The 20,836-nt window shown below is 37.8% G+C and overlaps 1 protein-coding gene across 1 annotated transcript in view; it reads left to right on the plus strand.

The window, feature by feature from the left end:
* The first annotated feature begins 246 nt into the window (after positions 1 to 246).
* The window catches only part of MICU2 (mitochondrial calcium uptake 2), a 92,220-nt gene continuing 71,630 nt past the window's right edge, over positions 247 to 20,836 (plus strand). The window contains exon 1 of the mRNA XM_020802043.3: positions 247 to 501. Within this exon, the coding sequence (XP_020657702.3) occupies positions 280 to 501 (222 nt within the window). The 5' untranslated portion in view covers positions 247 to 279. The remainder of the gene's footprint in view (positions 502 to 20,836) is intronic.

The raw sequence follows: 20,836 nt of genomic DNA on the forward strand, positions 1-20,836 counted from the left end.
CTTCAAAGAGACGTGCTACAAAAAGCATGAACCCTGCCGAGCAAGAGAAAAGTAGTTACTGTCCAGTCACAGCTGCTTCAAAATCTTCCCTTTCTCTCTTGGCTGTAGCCAACGTCTCACTATCGTCGGGGGATGGGGTTGGTTTGCCACGGAGGAGAAGAAGCGAGACAAATTTCGGCATCCCGAATGAACGTGGAAGCTAGTGCTGTGCGTAACTCTTCAGTTTAATAGTCTATCGTTCCTAGTCGTTGTTTCAGCTCTTCTCAGGCTTCCGGGAAAATGGCGGCGTCCTGGAGAGCGGTTTGGGGGTATCTTGCCTGCGGTTTTGGGAGGAGGTGGGCGTCTGGGCTGAGCCCGTTCAAGAACTCCAGGCGCGGGGAGGGCCGTTGGTTCGTAGCCGCTGCTCTGGTCGGAAGTGGGGCATTGGTGGCCTCCTCCAGAAGATGGAGCGGGCAGGAGGGAAGAAGCGGCGGCGGCGGCTTCATGACAGTCCTGGCTCAGGTAAGAAGCGACCCCGCTGCCTCCAGGCTTGACGTGGTTTGTCCTTTTCCTCTGTGATAAAGAGTTACGGTGGAGGCTTTGGGGCTGGGAAAAGTTCATGCCCTCCCTTGTTTCCCTCTCTTGGCGCCTTGGCTTCAGGGATTTGTTAGGTTCAGACAGGAAGGTTGTCGTATCGGGCAGCGTCCGGTTGTGACAGCTCATTTTTGTGGTGGTTGTGTATGTGTGAGCGTGTGTGCTCTGTGAGTTTCGAGAAAGCGTGTTCTTCCCTCAGCTACCCTTATTTTCCCGTTTAATTCCTTATGGAACACCTTCTGTGGGGTGGAGGTGAGGCTTTGCAAGAGCCTGTCAGTGTTTTCTGCTGTAGGTCGGACAGACTGACACATACAGGCTGCTTGTTGAACACAATTCAGGTTGTACTGATGAGAGCTAACCTAGATTTCGAATGGAAAACAGAGGGACACAGATGGCTGGCTCTCATGGTGTATTGTCTGACTAAATACTTTAGTAATACTTTTTGGTGTTTCAGCAGTGTCAGCTGCAGCTTGTTTGTCCAATATATGGAACTGATTTACGAATCCTTAGTGGGGGAATACATGGTTTTGTGTCAGTTAGAGGTTAGTGATCACTGAAGATGACTTGACAGAAATTTAAGAGGCTATAACCGGATATTATTTGGGAAGAATGCATAGAGAACAGGGTTGTATTTTGGCTGCTATGGTACAACTGGTCAAAAATTAGTAGGAGTGACAGTAATTCAGATCAGCAATATTGTGAAACTGCAGTTCAACTAAGGCTTCAGTCCTTTATGTACATCATCATAATAGCTGTATGCTGTCAAGTCAGTTCTGACTTATAGTGACCCTTTTCAGGCTTTTCTTGGTAGAGAATACACAGAAGTGGTTGACTATTAATGGAATTAAGCCTACTGAGCTCAGCAAGCTTACTTCTATGTAGATATGTATCACATTGTATTCAAGGACTCTTTATTGTTTGGCTAAATAAATAATATTTCATCAGTAGGTTTTAAGCAAACCACCAGATGTATATTTAAGGTTTACATGTATTTTACACAAATTCAGTTCAGCTTCTGCTTTTCTTTGTAATGTGTACTCTGTTGAATACTGTGTGTTTTCATTAGTGTTACATCAGGATGCAGATGAATGTAAACATTGCAAGCTTGTCTTATCTTTGTAATCTTGTCTGATCTGTAAATGTTGTATACACAATTTTTTATTGAATTGGCTGCTCTAAGAACAACTGTTTGTAGCAAGAAATGTAATCATTAATTTAGGAATAAAATATTTTAAAAGGGAGTTGCTTCTCTTTTTCTCTCAGCTGTTATTGCACATAAAGGTACTGTGGCTATTTTATAAACAAATAAGAATATTGCAATTTTTAAAAAAGTGATTGAAAAACAACCCTGCCAGCCCATTACTGTGGTTTAAAAGCCAGGTTGTTTTCGGATATGTACAATATTCCCCTTCCAAATGCCAATACCTTCTTTCCTTTAGGAAAAGTAAAATAAAAGAAGCCTTGCCTGTCTTGGTGAGAACAGAAAGTCCCTGGATCCAAACAGACTGTGTCTGTGATTTGCATTGTGATGATAGTGGTACAAGTAGGCAGCATAACAGTTAAGGCCAGACTAATGAGAAGTTTGAACTCTAAGCACCAAGTGGCCATAGGAATGAAACTATTTCTCAAAACTGTTGCCTACCTCTATTTAATGTAAAATGTGGGGAATATTTATTTAAGATTCTTGCAAATGGTCACGGAAATGATGCATGATAAGTTTTCTAAACATTTTAAATTAGATGATTTTTATAAATATTATTCCATTGTCAGCTGATGCTGCTCATTTCCTAAACCAAATTCCTAATGCAGTGCAGTAATTTTAATAAATTTCTGCCCTGAATTTGGAAAGACTTAATTTTTAGTTTCTCAAATGATGAGCAATTTCACCCACCCTCCACTTGTTTCCTGTACTCTTGATCACTCTTGCTTTAGAATTCAGGTTTGCGAGAGTTTAACAGACTTCTACAGTGCTTGAAACAGACACTTGTATTCTGTGTGGACACTATGTAACAATTAGCACAGTCATTTTCCCTATGTTGTTGAATACCAGATATAGTGATACTTCATACTTGTTTATCTTTAGCACTGTATTTCTAATATCAGATTCAGAGTTATATACTGCAGAAGACTTTGAGATGGGACACTTCTATCAAACAGCTGTTGCTAGCTTTGACATAATGTTTATTTTCAGACGGCTTGAAATCCTCTGCATTAACATGCCACTGTGTAACATGCTTCTCTCATTAACCAAGCTGGAATTGGAATGTCTTGATTTTATGGGTTTACTTTTATGATCCAGTGCCTTGAGCTCAGCTAGTTCTTCAGGAGTGTAATTTGTTTTTGTATTTAGTGGTGATTTTAAATGTTGTGTATGATCTCCAGCTTATTTTTTAATTTTTAATTATAATAACAAACAAAATCAGGAGGCGGAGCTTGACTGCAGTGAAGCCAGCAGCTCCTGGCTAACAGCTCCCGGGAAAAACTGGAACCGCCCAGCCCATCGTCCCTCTAGAAACAGGGGGACGGAAGGGGAGGCCAGGAGAGGTCACCCCCAAGCAGATGGTGAGCCCAGAAGGTAGAAGACTTAGCAGTAATCGGGTCTTTCTTCCCTCTGAAAATTCACCCAAGCACGGACTGGAGACGGGAGGCCATCTTATGGCAGAAATCTGTGGGAAAACTCCACCCCCAATCCCTGAAGAAGGGGAACAAAATACGGCTAAAAATATACAATAACAAAGCAAGTCTTTGATTTATGAATAACCTCATTAAGATATTAAGGAAACTAAAGTGAAAATACCTGACCAAAAGGAGAGAGGAAGCGGCGAGCCGGCACACCAGCCTGTGTTTTTTTTTTTCCTCAAAGCGAACTTTTAAACAACAAGTTTACAACTAGCAGACTGGCTCAAGGTCAATGAGATAAGACAGCGAGATGGAAAAAGTGTGTTTCTGGGGAAAAAATCCCAGTGGAAATATTACTCAACAATCTTTAAGGAATTGAAATCTTGTTAATGCTGTGCAGTTTGGACTCTTCTTACTAGTTTGAGTGGGACTTTGAAAATAAAAGCAGGAGGCGTAAGCTTGTGGGAAGGAAAAACAGGCGACGAATTATCAGCATGGCGATATAGATTGAAGAACTGGAAAAGCCCTCTAGGAGCAAGCAACAGTGAATCATCAGCTCGTGAGTGAGAGGAGTTTAACAAAATAGACTGAGGACTTAAAAAAAAAAATCAGGGCCGGAGTTACTGAAGGACTGTAACGATATATTTTTTTGAGAGAGACTGGTTCCCTGTGTCTGCTGTGTTTGGACTACAGTGGACCCTCTACTTAAGGAATTAATCCGTATTGGAATGGTGGCTGCAAGTCGAAAAGTCTGTAAGTCGAATCTCCATTGACCTACAATGCACTGAAAACCGATTAATCCCATAACCAGTGGTTTTTATTCTATTTTTATTCCATTTTGGTTTTTTTCTGGTCTGTAAGTCGATTCTCTGGCTGCAAGTCGAATCTAAATTTTGCAGCCAGAGAAGTCTGTAACTCGAAAAGTCTGTAAGTCGAGCCGTCTGTAAGTCGAGGGTCCACTGTATATACAGTAGTAGAACTGCAGAGCTGGAAGGGACTGTAGATCATCACATTCAGACCTTGTCAGGGATGCACAGTGAGGAATGAAACTCCCAACACCTGACTCCACAGCTGGATATCTAAGCTACTGAGCTATCCAGCAGTTCTTTTGTTTTCTAGTTCCTAGGTATAATCAATCTTGCCAATGTTAATAAGTTGGAAACCAATTATTTAGTTGTCAGATTAAATTCCTCCTTCTCAAATTTTGGTAAAACCACTATTTTAGTATTTAACTGCTCAACTTACCTCTCTTTTATTTCCTTAAAAACCGGTTGCCAAAATTTTGATGTAGTCTTGTGCTCCCACCACATATGAAAATAAGTAATAGCTTTTTGGTACCCTCTCAAGCACATCTTAGAATAATTGGCATTTATTTGATTTAATTTCACTGGAATTAAGTACCATCTCCAAACTAACTTATAAAATATTCTTTAATTCTTCCCAGAGAAAGCTGCTTCTCATTTTATATTCTTGATAAAAATTGTGGAGACTTCCAGTTTCTCTTTCATCATATTAAGCATCATATTAAGCCGCCTAGAGTGGTTGAAATGACTAGATAGGCGGGGTATAAATAAATAAATAAATAAATAAATAAATAAATAAATAAATAAATAAATAAATAAATAAATAAATAAATAAATTACACATTTTTAACTGCTCTGATAAGGCTCTTGGCTTTTTAAACTTCCATGGCTCTGGCCAGCATTAATTTTTTTCCTATTTTCAAAATATGCCTTTTTCACATATATTAAATTTCTCTGAACTTTTTCCATTTCTGTATTCTCTCATTGTTTCCTTTCAGGCAGTATCTCCAAAATAGTTTTTATCTTTATCATATATTTTCTTTTTAGTGATTGTATTTTGTCTTCAGCCTTTCTGATATTATTTTCTTATTATCTTTTAAGATTGTCTGATTCCATAATATCTATTCCACACATTGCCACCTTCATAATATCCCATATATTACTCTGATTGTAACCTTCCCTATCATTAATTTCCCATATTCCCATAGTTTCTTTTTCTATTTGATCTATTTTATTTTGTTGAAAAATACTAGTATCCAATCTCCATCTTTTAGCTTCTCTATAATCACATTTAATAGATTGTGATCTCTTAATTTTATAAGGTCAACCTCTGTTTTAATTGCTCTCGAAATCAGCCTACTAGATAAAGATATAAAATTTATTTCTGGATTAACTTTTATGAACAGACAAGTAGAACATAAATTTCTTTTTATCTCCTTTCATCGTTCTCCAAATACCTTTTAGATGAGTCCTCTATATAATTAATCCAGAATTGTAATACTATTATTTTTCTTAGTTTTATTAAGGTTTAATTTATCCTTCGCCTTATCCATTGCAGTATTAAAATCATCTGCCATTATTACAAACCCTTTCTTTATTTCTTCCAATTCATTGAACACTTCCTTTAAAAACTTTATGTTCGGAGAGTAAACATGGATTAGAGTATGCTCCTCTGTTCCCATTAGTCCTTGTAACATTTTGTATCTTCTCTTACTATGTTTTTTTTAATTTTGATGATTTTAAAGTAACTTTGTAGAGATAATGATTGCAACCTCTTTTGACCTTGAATTCTTACACCTTCTTTTACTTGATTAACTTCTTGTAAACATTCTGTAGCCTTATTTAATAATACCTATATCCTTTACCTCTTCATAATAGTTCCCAGGCCTTTTACATTTAAAGTTGATGTTCTTAAATTGTTAACCATAATTAACATGGGAATTATTCTGGACCCTGCTCTTTCTTGGGATTCTCAGATTGCAGCCATGTCTAGATCACCCTTTAACCAGCTGAGGCTTATTACCCAACTCCGCACCTACCTAGACAAGAGTTCCATCACAATGTTGGCACAGGCACTGGCTATATCCCGTGTCAACTACTGCAATGCTGTCTATGTGTGGCTTCCCTTGAGGCAGACCCAAAGACTACAGCAGATCCAGAACGCAGTGGCCAGACTTGTGGCTGGTGTGAACAAATTTGATCACATTAGTTTGGAGATATCTCCAGTGGTTACCCATTGTGTCCCTGACCAAGTTCTAAGTTTTTGATGCTTTGTATAAAGCCTTCCACGATTTAGATCATGTTATTTTTGAGAGCATCTCTCCTCAATGTTATCTGCCTGACTCACCAAATCCTCCCAGACTATGCTCCTTTGGATAGCCACCCCAAAGGAGGCCCGAAAGTCATCTATAAGAGGCAGGGCTTCTTCACAATGGCACTGACTTTGTGGAATCAGATTCTGGAGGAGCTACACCTTGCTCCCTCCATGTTAACATTTAGGAGACAACTTAAAATGCTTTTTGGGGAAGGCTTCCACATCAACACAGGCTGACTGTATGCCTCTTATCCTGCTGCTGTAGAGAAAATTGCCCCTGGTGCCATTTGTTTTATTCTGCAAATTGTTTTAATTTTTTTCTTTATTCATTGTTTATTAGTATATGTTCTATTTTGTTGTAAAGGCCATAATAGTTCATCACACTAATATGTGGTATATAAAAATAAATAAATGACAGACAGACAGACAGATAATTTGCATCCATCCATCCATCTCTATACTGCCCACCTAGTAGAAGTTGACTATTTTGGGTGGTTCACATTCAGATCACAAATCTCCCAATTCCTACCCTACAACAACAAAGAGTGATTAAAAGGCAAATACAATTATATGGCTACAGCTTGACAGAATTTCAAGTGTAGATACCATAGGCCAAAAATATCTACCACAGAAGAAAGATGTTCTTAAAGGCTTCTTTGAAGAGCCTTTGCATCCCCAGATGTTTTGGACTTCAGATCTTGTGTTCCCTAATTGACCATGATGCTTGGTACTGGGTGGGAATTGTAAGCCAAATCATCTGGAGATCCAAAGCTTCCCTAACTTTGTTCTGAGTCATTGAGCCTCTCAATTGGTTTGTTATTTTATGAACATATTTTCACTTTGAATTTAATTTTGATGCCTCTTGTTCTGCAACTGCAGATAAATGGCTATCATTCTATGCTTGAATTTGTATGCAGGACTTTATTCTTACTTGAGTCTCAAACTGAATGTGCACCCATTGAATTAGAGCACGTGGATTTCCAACTACTGTGATCTTTTAGAAACTTTGCATTTTAAAAAATGCCATTGGTAGTATTCAGTTCCTGAGCTATAGCATTCCCTGTTCAGGAAGAAAGTAAACTTTTATTATTGTCCTTTAGAACCATGAATAACTTACAGCTTTTCATAGATTTTTCTTACTAGTAGTTTATTCTGACTATAAGAAGCTGTGAAATACTAGTCATATGTGCAAGTTAATTAAGCATTTAGCACCTAATTATTAGTAGCAAGAATTGAGTTAAGCATCGAAAGCAGTTACTGCACTTACAAAAAAGAAATAGTGGTAAAAAGATGTTGAAGCAAAAAAAATTTAAAGATAAAATAGTTTGCATCTTTTGAGCATACCTCATCTTTGGAAAGAAGGTAAAGGTTTGGAAAGAGGTTAAAGCCTCAAGTTTCCTTTCAATTTAGTTTCATTACTTGATTCATTACTCGAGAATGTTTGTCCTAGGTATAATTCTATACAGGAATACTGTAAATAGAAAGACAACATCACAGTTTCCTTGTACTGTACATCTCTTTATCTGACTGAGTAATGGAATCTGCCAGATCATTTCACCCATTTTTCAGTCAGTGAATTACATAGACTATGGAACATCTTTTAAATTAATTTTATATTGCTTTGGGTCATTACTTAAGTAGGCTTTCATTGTCTTAGTACGTTAGACCAATGAGACAGAATTTTGTTGTGCCATTCAATTGTAGTGGTTCTGCTCTAGATAGGACTAATGCTTGATTTAGTCCATAGGTACTTATGCTGAAAAATGTATCATTAATTTGGAGCAAAATAATTTCTATAATGGTATCTAGGATGACCCGTTTATAGCCAAATGTTTTTAGTTATTATCATGCAATAGTCAATATAAGTAATTCCTGATAATTCAGCAGTATTTACTAATATATTTTTAAAAGAACCATTTTTTGGTCATAGTTAATACTCTGATACATAATAAAACTCTCCGTTATTTAGTAGCTATTCCTTTTTGTCTGAGAGAATATTTGACTCAATTTACGGCTGTTGTTCTTTAAACTTTTCCAATTTATGCATTTTTAAAGAAACTGATATTTGCTATGGAATCTCTCCCTGGAAAAATGGACATAAATTTTAAAAAAATTTATTCCCAGTTAGTGGACCTCATATGTCTGTGCAGCCCCCCCCCAAGTGTCTATGGTTCACAGATTTTCATACAGGAGAAATGGTTTTTCTTTTAGAAACTTTGCATTTTTAAAAATGCCATTGGTAGTATGTCTCTGTATGATGGATGTTATTCTGAACTTACTAAAATCCATAAATGTCAGAACAGTCACAGCTTCTCTGGAGCATGAAATGTAGTATTCTTTCAATGGCAAAGAAAGATCCCACTGACAAGCAGACTCAAACAAAATTACTGGAACAGCTCAAAATGAAGGTAGTATGGCTAATAAAATAATAGCAGTCTTGAGGCCTGTAATTCCTCCTTAGATTAGATACATGATATTTTGTTGGCACAAAGTTCAAACGCCTATTGCCATACTATTAGTAATTTGACTTCAGTCATGCACAGGCTTGTTGACAGCTATTTACTAGAAATCTCCTGTAAAGTTGGGAAAGTAGACTAGGCATCCTGCTGTGCAGCGACAAAGGTATTGGCATACCAGACACCAGGACTATATTTAGATCAAGCTATGGGTTTATGATGGCATTGTGCACTAGTAAGAAGTGTAGTAAAATTTCAGAGTGGTAGAAACCTGAAATATTGGAGCTTTATATATATTCCTCCCCACTGCCCCCCCCCCCGGTTAGGCAATAGGGTAATTCAGTGTAGTCAGTTGAGATGAGAATATTCAGAGAACAGAGCTGCCGAGGTTCTCTCTCTGTCCTCTAGAACCATTTTTCTTTCTTTCTGAGTACTCTTCCCCAAAAGATCAAAATGTAAACATAAAATAATAGTGGATGAATAATACATAATAAATATTGTACATGTGTTTCTCTTAACTTAATTTGCATGTGAGAACATGAAGCTTGCTTGTTTATTCTCAGACGTTGCTCCTGTAAAGAACTATTTTATCGTATTCAAAGCACATTGAGTTTTGCAGTATGGCCAGAGATGGACAGAGAAAATGGATACAGTTAATGAAACAATTGAAGCCGTCTTTAAATTTGACTCTCCTCCTTTCCCCCTCTTTTTTCTGCTTTTTGTCTTAAGAAATATGCAAATGCATATGCAGAGGGGTCTCTATAGTCCTTTACCTTCAGTGCTATTCTCCTGTGGTTTTAGTCTGTCACTGCAGAAACGTGAGCTGATTTCCCATAAAGCAGTGGCCCTTTGTGATTCCTCATCCCTTCTTTAAAAGTATGCATTTACTCTGGTTAGAGCATTGACTACAGCTTAGGTGGCCCAGTTTCATATCTCCAGTCAGCCATGAAACTCACTGATTGGTGCTGGATCAGTAACATTGGGCCTGGCCAGATTGGGGAATTTGGAGCTCTCTGGTTCACACTTAAAAGGTTGTTATCTTCAGTGTGATCTATTTTATCTCTCACTTGAGCGATCCTTCTGTTCACACTGGAGATCTGTGAGAAGTGTCCACATAGGTCTTGGATTGCTGGTTTACTCTCAAGTAAGGTTTACCTTGTTTAGTTGCAGTCAAGGTTTACCCATTTTGTAAGAGTCAGGGGGTGGTATAACAGCCAAGGACATTGGCAACTCAAGGGGAAAACATTGGGGGGAACGTTGGAGAGATGGAAAACAGATAAACTCTGCTTTTGCCTCCCTTTCTCATCAGCTGTGGCTCTGCTGGTGTTGTGCTTTGTGGGGGCAGACCCTATTGAGTCAACGTACCCCTTTCCCTGCCTTCTCTCATGACCATCATTCAACCCCAAGTGTGTTCAACCCCCCAACACATGGCAAAATTACCCCAACATACATTAGAGGGTACAAATGAACTCTTTCTTTTACATTAAATATATTTGCTGTGGGGGTCGAAGGCACAATATTTAATAAAGAAAATAAAAATAAACATGGATCTGGGGCCACGTGCCACCCCCCCCCCTGCATTCTATCTAGTATACATCCTGAATTTTGAGAAACACTCCATGTTACTGTGATAGTGGACTGGGCTACCTCATAGGCTACTCTGGATTCCCCCACATTGGAGGTGTTTAAACAGAGGTTGAGTGACCACCTGTCAGGGATGTTTTAGGTAGGGATTTCCTTTGATGATCCCTGCAGCCCTTTCCAGCTCTAGCCTTCTATGATTCTAAGAACATGAGCAAGGAATGTTGACAAAAGTCTACAAAACATCTAAAATTAAACTGTCTATTATATCCCTATTCAAATCTGAATTAATTACATACATAGTCATGTTTATGAAAATAGTATTAACAATAAGAATTTAATTTTAGAGTACTGGTTTAATATATTTTAATTCAGCAGTAAGTTAAATTATAGTGTACTTTAAGCCTTCTCTGCCAAGGGCAATAAACTTAACAACATGGTTATTAAAACCTTTGTGTGAAACATCATAAGAACAATGCAGACTAAACCATTCTTGCATCCGAAAAGCTGGAATGTAAAGAAGTTTTTATTCTTTACTGCCTCAAGTAAAAACTCTGTGGAAACAGATAAGTGATGACAAAGCTTTGATGTTAATAAACCCAAATGGAAGTAAAAAATCAAAGTGTGTAAATGGCTAGGTTATAAAAAGAGAGATGACAGAGTTATACCCTGTAATTAGGTGTAATTTGTGCTTTTGGCACAGCTATTTGTCCTGTATGAATGAGAGGCTGTCCTACATTTTCTTTGCTTGTATAATAGAATTACAGTACTGACACATCTACTTAAACATGTTCAGTTTTAAAAAGTATTTGACAACAGCACTCCCCCCCCCCCCCCGTTATGACGCCTGACTTGTAGGTACATAGCTTTAAAGGTAAAAAAAATCTAAGATGCAGCTTCACTTTCTGCAAATGTTTAATAGAAAAACTGGCAATAGAGATTGGGGGGGGGGATAGTGAAATAACAGGAAAACCACATTTTAGCTTTCTGGCATAAGTCAGAAACCACATATATGCTGTGAGTTGTCCAAGCAGACAAGAGAACAATTGAACAATCCAATTAAATAATTTTGTGACCTTTCATGTTTAAGAGCTGTATAAGTGCTGTCTGATCAAGATTTCAAAGCGGTTGTATGCACTGTAATTGTTTTCACAATACAGTATTACTTGGTCTGTGCTCTGATGTAGTTGCAACATAAGCCACTGCATTTTTGTTTTCTTTATTTTATTTTAATTTTTGGATTCTGCTTTGTTTTGTTTCTTGCCTGATATGCTTGCACAGACTAATGGGGCTGCTTCTTCTAAAACATACACAGTTATCAAATTCTTTAGCTTGCAGTTTGTAAAGGCAGTGAAGAGTGATGAGACAGTTTTTGCATCAGAGAAGCCAAAAACTTCATGTTGAGATCAGATTTTAAACTAATAGCACGAGTAAAAAGAAATATTTAAATTTTATAAAATGGTTCATTTTTATTGGCTGCTTCTTTATGATATTTATACAGATAATATTTATACAGACATCCTTAGGTCCTCTAATGATTTAATTGTGACTGTGATGAGCTCTGGGACAAATCTAAAAATATTAATTTTATTACAGAATCATTATTAATCATTAGTAAAATAACTTAATTTTTAAGCTTTGCATTGTTTATACTTTTGTTGCATGTCATATACAGTAAATCTGTAGGATCGGAAATTAAGTAAATTTACTTCCTTTTTATATTTCATGAATGGATTGTTTGTAACATTGGATACAAATTATTGTAACTATAATTTTGCTTAGGCAGTAGAAGTGTTTTCCTGTGGCACAGGCCATTAATGTTGCACATGTATTTGAATTTTAATTGAAAAAAAATTAAATGAAAGTATTCTTTACAGGGTGTTTTATAAAAATACGAAATTTTAATTCCAAACCACATATTCTTTAATGACCAAAAGATTCCAACGAATCATTGTCCTAGTAGTCACCTTCCCTACTTTTTGGGGAAGGAAAAATGCCTCTCCACAAGGCTGTTGTTGGATAACAGCTCTCATTGGATCTGATCATTTGCTGTGATGTCTAGGGCTTATGGGCATTGGAATCTAAGAGCCCACACTTTTTATTACAATATGTAGTATCAGCATTTTAAGAAATGTTTGATCATAGTGTGTTTGTCAAATGCCTACAAGAGAGAGAATGAAAGAGAGAGCAAGAAAAATGCACTGTTTCTTTTGAAAGGACTTTATTTAAAACACTGTTTTATTGTTGATAGGCAACATATGGGCTAGATAGTCATGACAAATTGCAAACATCACATTTGAAAGGAACTATTATTATGCCAACCTAAAAAAGAGAAGGCAGCTTTCAAGATCAGGCAGGATTTTATAAAAGAAATGTGCAAAAACTACACAATCTTTTAAACTTGCAACTAAGGATCATGTCAGCAGAACAGAATTTATAGTTCCTGTGGTGATGATATCATCTGAAAGTCTGATATTATTTGGTGATACTTTGCATTAGCTCCTAATTGCTTTTGCTACATCTTACCTTGGTAATAGAGCCACACCATTTCTTCTGATTTTGTCATTTCCAGAATATTATACATTGTAATTGTGTGATTTTAAAAATCGTTCTCCATTTTACCTTAGTTGGTGAATCCTATGATGAAGACCTGCAGCTTTTAGAAAGCAAAGTGAAAGCTGCTCTCAAAACACTTAGAAGAATTAAATAATCAGAAGTAGATGGTATATCAATAGAACTATTTAAAGTCATGGAGTTGGAATGTGTTAGAATCCTAACAAAGTATGCCAACAACTATGAAAAGTAAAAGAGTGATCTACAGGCTGGAAGCATCCAAGTGCATTCCATTCCATTTAGAAAGGAGATGCCAAAGAATGCACTAACTCTAGGACCACTGTATTACATTCCCGTGCAAATAAATTAACCAATAGTTAGACTATTAGAAACATCACATTCTCTTTGGCTTTCTTCATCTCGTAGTTTTCAGTCTGTAAAATAGGTACAATAATTATTTGTTATGTCCAGTGGAAGTCTTCTTGGAATAAAGTGTTCAGTATTGAAATAACATAGACTGTGGGTCCCGATGGCAATTTTTAGAGTATCTATTTTAATTGTATTTGAATCATTTTATCTTTTATTGTATTTTAATTGTTGTAAGCTGACCAGAGACCTTTGGGTAGAGTGGGCAGCAAATAAGTTAAATAAATAAATAAATAAATAAATAAATAAATAAATAAATAAATAAATAAATAAATAAATAAATAAATAAATAAATGATGATAATGATGATAATGATGAAATGATGATGATAATAATAATAATAATAATAATAATAATAATAATAATAATAATAATAATAATAATAATAATAATAATAATAATAATAATAATAATAATAATAATAATAATAATAATAATAATGGGAGATAGCTGCATCCCATTGCCTAGATACACGGAGACTTAACAGATGGATGCACATAGAAAGATCACCTGGGGGAGCCTTTGAATTTTACAGTTCTGTAGTTGAAATCCAAATTACAAAAGTATGCAAGTTTCTTACGTTCCCTGTTCCTTTTGTAAATTCCAAAGCCACTCCAGATCATTCTTCCATACATGGTCATCTCCCAGCACTTAATGTTTCCAATAAAGTCTGTGTGGATTATGTTGTCTAACACTGATCCAGTAATGGAACAAACATTTGTAATGGAAAGGTACATTTGAAGTACATGCTACTTTTTCAAAGGCTTTCGTGGGCGGGACCTAAATTTAGAGATGAAAAGGTTGAGTAGGATGGGGATTTGAATAGGTAAGTGAACATTCATTGCTGTATTAACATGCAGTGTTATGTATGTGTGCAATATGGTTGCATTAACTATACCACATTCACTTCACTTAAAACATTTTTATACTGTTCTTCATATTAGATTTTAATGTGGCTCACAAAGTCCTCTTAAAGTATGTAACCTAAAAGGACTAAAACCCAGTCTGGAATGAGACATGGAGTAAGTTTAAATGATTCAGAAATTAAGTTAACCTTCATTATATTACAATATATTTATCAGTATTTTTCATTGTTTCCTCAGTCCAAATTTGTTGGCATACGATACTCAGTATTGGAAATTTGTAGCTAAAAAGTAACACATGATCTTAAAAACATCTGGGCAATGAACCTTTAATATAATCATCATGTGCCATCAAGTCAATTCTGACTTATAGCAACCCTTTTCAGAAATGGTTTAGCATTCCCTTCTTCTGGGGCCATCTTGGAACTGACTATGCAGCTTGCCCATGACTATACAGGGTACATTTTCTGTAGGAAGTACTGTGGGGAATCGAACTTCCAACCTCTCGGTCCACAGCCAACTATCCAACAAGCTTGGTGAACCTTTGGTGCTCCAGATTTTTGGACTACAACTCCAATGTCCTTTATTGTTGGAAATACAGGCTGGGGAGTCTGGGAGTTGTAATCCAAAAATCTGGAGCTCCAAAGGTTTGCTTCCTCTTCCTTGCAACCTTTGGTTTGCAAATAGCAAGTGTAAAAAAAGAGGAAAAATGATCCAGTGATTCACTAATATTATAATTGAGGCAATATCAAAATATAACAGTTTCAGTAGTTTGATGATGACATTTCAGGTATTTTTGAACTATGTATTTTTGCAGTTAGTTTTTTTCTTTTTAACTATCAACCAATAGGGAAAATTAAATAAGTATCCAGCCATGATGCGAGAAAACATTCAAAATAACCTGGAAAGACTAAACTTGCAGCAATCTACTGCCCAAGAAGGTAGTTTAATTAGTCTTCTGTAACAAAAAAACAGTATGTATTGTGACACTTTCAAGATTAAAAAGGTTTTTTACTGGACATTTTCAGAAACCATAGCCCACTTGCATTTAAAGAAGTGGACTATAGTATAGTCCGTAGAACCTTGTACCAATAAAATATATTTCTTTTACATGCCACAATTTTCTTTATGTTCTTGTAGCAGCTGCTCTTAACTTTCACAGGACTGTGTTCAAAGAATTAACTCCTCAGTACCATCTTGTGAAAAGAATGGGGACAGATAGAGAGTTAGATCTAAAGTATTTCCATGAATAGAAAGCCCCCCTCGATGAGTGGAATGAAAACTGTAGGTAATTAAGTAATGATTGATAAGGAAAGTTGGTTTAATGGATCAGATAAAATCCTGGTTTTCAATCTGGATCCAACCAGAGTTGTTGTTTTTTCTAGTGCTGCCAGCTATATAGTGTTAGATATATATAGTCTCTTTGGGAATTAACTATGCATAATTTATCTTAAAAATTCCCGAATCATACTCTCAATTTCCATTGTGTACTGGGTTTGTTCCATTTTGTTACATAAAGTTTAAGAAATTTGAGTAGATCTTCTTAACTATAACTATAACTAAAATGAAATGGAGAATAAAATGAACAAGATTGGAAATACAGCATATTTCCTTCCCCCACCCCCAAACAGGTACAACCCTATTTATGCATAGGTTTGTGTGTACTGTATGTGGAAGGAATTCAGATTGTGCAGTACACCTACAGAACTGTTTAGCAAATAGCACTTCAGCCTTGATGCTGTTACAACCACAGTTTGCATAATGCTGAATTATACAAAGATAGCTACACAACAGGGTTTCATCCAGTGATTCATAATAGTGGTATACTTTTTCAGAAAAGCATGAAACATACACCTAATGTACACTCATACTGTTCTGTATACAGTTGAAATAACATTTCTATTTGAGTATAATAAACACAGGGAATTGCTTATGAAACAAGATGTGACCATTATTGATAAAGTAATTAATCACAATAATCATGTGCCATCATTTCATGGTTTTCCACATAGTAAATACTGAACTCGGAAGTGATTTACCATTCTCCGGGGGGGGGGGGCGCCTGGGACTGTGCAGCTTGTCCAAGGCCACATAGGCTGAATCTGCTTGCAAGAGGCACAGCGGGGAATTGAACTCCCAACCTGTGGTTCTGCAGCCAGATTCCTGAAGCAATGAGATATCCAGTCAGCTCAATAAAATAAAATAATTAGGTGCACCAAATTTTGATCACTCATACAGTGAGTTTTAGAAATATTATCCAAGTACAATATCACATAAATTCATATAAATCAGTTGTAAATCTATTTGAATGGTAAAGATTATTATTTTTAATTTAATTAATATCTGTTTTTTGAGATATTTTCAGATTATTGAACAGCTAGAATAATCTCATCCATAAGCACATAAATAGTACAAAGCAGTATTTTTGATATCCTTTCATATGCCCACGAGAGAGTTAAATAATTTTATGAACTACACCCATACTACCTTGTTTGATATACAATAGTGGTTTAATATAAAAATGTCCCTGTGTTATATGAGACTCATATCAGTTGCTGTGTGCATATGTGCAAGAGCAATTGCTGCCATCTCTAAAAAGGACTGCTATACTGTATATCAACCAACAAATGGTGTAGATTTGTTGCTTTTATGATCAAGTACATGATTGTTGTGCAAAAGGGGCAGAAAAAAAATTAAACCATTCCTCACTGTTTTTCCAGCAATCTGTTTTTTTCTCCAGGTACCCCAGTGCCCGTAATACCCATCCTAATGAGCAAGACTGAGAAAACCAAGTCCACCACTGGCTCCAAACCCCGGCACTGCCAACACCCATCCCAGGGAGGTGGTTATGCCAGGGGAACGCCGAGTGACAGAGTGTGTGACACAAACTGAGCCTAAACCAGCAAAACACAGGTATGGGGAAGCACCTCTAGAGGAGGTGAAGGAGAAGCAATATAAAAGACACCCTGCTGGCAGTCTAGGGGGAGTCAGGCAAGGGGTCAAGGAGTGAGGATGTCATAGTGGAAGAAGTAGGAGAGGACATGTAAGGAGCCTGAGAGGTTTCCCAGGTTGAATGGTGCAAGGCCTTCCAGAATGAGGAAGTAAGATTGGAACTACAGGGTCAAAGAAAATCTATGAATGGTGAAATTGGTGAGGCTCCAAGTTGCAAAAGGGAAAGGGGCGAAGCATATAAAAAAAGAACCAAGCCCCCAATGTGCCTGGACTATTGGGGCATAGGACAGACCTATAGAGATTCCCAGAGAGCAGCCAGCCCCAGCCCAGAGGAACTCACTCCTATGTTGCGGCAGTGCTGGGGGTGCCAATGCCAGAGACAGCAGTTACAATGGCTCAAGCGGGACCAACAACAGGCCTCAACTCTCACCTCACCAACTAGAGGAATGATAGTATGGGATGAGCCTTGCTGTCACTCTGCACATATTGGCCCTTGCTTTTGCAAGCCTTTGGAGAAACCTGCACCTGAGAAGACTGAATTGAGTAGAGAACTTGACCCCATCACCCATGAACTAGGGGAGTTTCCCAAAGCAGTGAGGAACTGGGACTGGTAGTATCAAGCATTCCTGTGAAAGACCTAATACCTAAATCACTTGTTGCTGTTGAACGTACCCAAATTCTAATAAAACCGGTTGCTTTTTCACAACTTGGTTCATTGATCTGGGAGTGGAGGAGGGGGGTCTCCTGCCAATTGGGACATGGTTATCAGGGCTCACAGTCTGCAACAATGCTAACAACCAAATCTTCTTACTAGAAAGAAAAGAAAAAAGTTGTAATTGATATATGATTTTAATGAGATTGCCCAGTATCTTACATTACTATTTATATGCAGTATTTCTTTATATCATTTCATATGTCTTCATTGTAGAAAAGTAATACTGGATGTAAAGTTAAAGTTAAGGGAGGAAACGGTTTACTTTATACTACCGTATTTGCCAGCATACAAGATGACTTTTTGGGCCCAAAAACATGCTTCCAAGTGGGGGGGTCGTCTTGTACGCCGGGTGCACTGAATGACGCGGGGCCGCGCTGGCCAGGGAGGAAGGCAGGTGGGCAGGCAGGCAGGCAAGCAGTCTGGATGGAGGGAGGGAAGCACAGTCTGCCATGCCTGAGCGGCCAGAGCCCACCGCCGGGCTGCCCACCGCCCTGCGCCACTGAGCCAGCCGCGCGCTCGCTTGCCCGCTGCCCGCCCATTTCCCCTCTTCCTCCTCCTCCTCCTGTTGGGGGGGGTCATCTTATATGGCCAGTCACCTTGTGCGCCGGCAAATACGGTAGATGTTTTGCTTAGAAAACTTACTTTGAGTATTACAAAGGGCAATGGAAATAGCACTCTTCAGTTGTTACCTTCTGGGTCTAATGACTTGTGTATTAGTGGATTGTACTAAATATACTCAGCACTGTCTTTGATGTCTGCAAAATCACTATAAAGATCCTTGTTTGAAAAACAAATCTCTTGCCATATGTGCTAGAACAATGAAGTGAGGGTCTCTTGAAAGCAGCTATGTTGCTGTAGGGTATTGAAACAAATGCTCCTCAGAAATCTGTGTGAATTGTAAGGAGAGCTCAAACAATTTATTCTTCATTGAAATTTCATCCTTGGTGAACCAGCTGTGTGGGCTTGCATAGTTTGCTTCTGTTCTTATGAATGACTTGCTAAAATAAAAGGAAATGAAGGAAACCACATTGAGGTCAAGAGGCTGAATGAAATACTTAAGGGACATTAAGGGTTTTATCTGATGTGTGCAGAGCATATATGGATGGGAAATGATCTCTTGTGTTCATATAAAAACAACCAACTGGTTATTTTCATGACCCAGGGGCTTAGCAATTGATTTTTTACAAAGAGGTAATGAAAATCAAATAGTTAATTAATTTTGATCAAATAGGTTGGATCCGGATTTAGGCCCATGCAACTTGCCTGGTTGGAACATCCCCTCCAGCTCCAGAAAATCCTACACAAACGATTGGAGGACTTTGCTGAACTGATAGGCTGCGGTGCATGACATGGGAGATAGCCAAAAGTCAGGCAGAAATGCCTTTTGCATTCAGACCTCTGCTATGGAGACCTTGCTTCCATCCAGATTTCTCCACAGAAGTCTGTATTATCTTACACATATTTGTCTACTCTACTGATGTATAGTTATTTTGAATGTTTTACTAAGCAAAGGGTTGAGTTATATTCTCAGAAGAAAAGATTCCTTGTTTATGTTTTTATCTTCATTCTTAAAATGACACAGCTGCTTCTGCTTAGTCATGAAACAAAACAAACAATGCTAGTCCATATAAAAATATTCATTTATGCTGATCCTTTATTTGGTCCAATCAAAATAGGGAAAGCTGTAGACAAACTTTTTAGATCTTGAGATCTTTTCATCAGGTTAGATGTTTCAGAGATCACATGTGGAGAAAGGTTGCAAAGGCAAAATAGGCTGATTTGATGCTGATGCTATAAAATCTGCAGAATCAGAATCTGAATTTGTCAAGATCAGGCTAGACTCCCCCTCCCCAAATAAGATGAGCCTACTCTTTAGTAGCCATCTGCTTTGTCATCTGTGTAGATACATTTAGCACCTATCTATGACAGGAGTGGAGAACTTCCAGAGGTCCAGGGGCCACACTTGCCACTGTGGAGCCTTCAGAGCTACACCCTCATGTAATTCTTTTAAAAGCCAGTCATATTCTCTGGTCATGTAGTCATCCTTCAATCTTGAAAGACTATGGTAACATGCTCCAAATAGTGGTCTTGGAACAGCATCTAGTGTGGCTGAGAAGGCCAGTTCAAGAGTGACAATCCCTTCCACACTGAAGACAAATACAGTCTGTCCCCTGTCCAGCTCCCTGATTTTGCTGGTTTTGGGTCTGCCTCTTTGCCTCAGCCTGCTGAATAATGGTCTCTAAAATAAGAGAGGCCGTGATGCACCGCCTGCCTCCAGGCTGAATGTTCAGATGTCAAGGTTTCCCATCTGTTGAGGTCCATTCCTACGGCCTTCAGAGACCCATCTTTTTCTCTAGATGGGTGATTAGTGTATCTTGTTGTGGGTGTATTTTTGTGTCACAACAATACACCCACAACAAGACACACTAATCACCCATCTACAGAAAAAGACAAAAGCCCATCTCACAGCCATAAATAATCCACTCCCAAGCCAACTACACCAGAGCACAGAGTGCTGTCCTCTGAAGATGCCAGCTACAGAGACTGGTGAAACATTAGGAAGAACAACCTTCAGAACACGGCCAAAGAACCCGAAAAACCCACAACAATCAAAAGATGTTCTTGTCATTATAGAGGATTGGAATGCTAAAGTAGGGAGTCAAGAGATAAAAGGAACAACAGGTAAGTTTGGCTTTGGAGCTCAAAACGAAGCTCAAGAGAACAAGCTGGTCATCACAAACACTCTTTTCCAACAACACAAAAGGCGACTCTACACATGGACATCACTAGATGGGCAGTACCGAAATCAGATTGATTATATTCTCTGCAGCCAAAGATGGAGAAGCTCTATACAGTCAGAAAAAAAAGAGAGACCAGGAACTGATTGTGGCTCTGATCATCAGCTTCTTATAGCAAAACTCAAGCTTAAACTGAAGAAAGTAGGAAAAACCACTGGGCTAGTCAGGTATAATCTAAACCAA

Source organism: Pogona vitticeps, chromosome 3 (genome assembly GCF_051106095.1).
Source record: "Pogona vitticeps strain Pit_001003342236 chromosome 3, PviZW2.1, whole genome shotgun sequence".
NCBI lineage: Eukaryota > Metazoa > Chordata > Lepidosauria > Squamata > Agamidae > Pogona > Pogona vitticeps.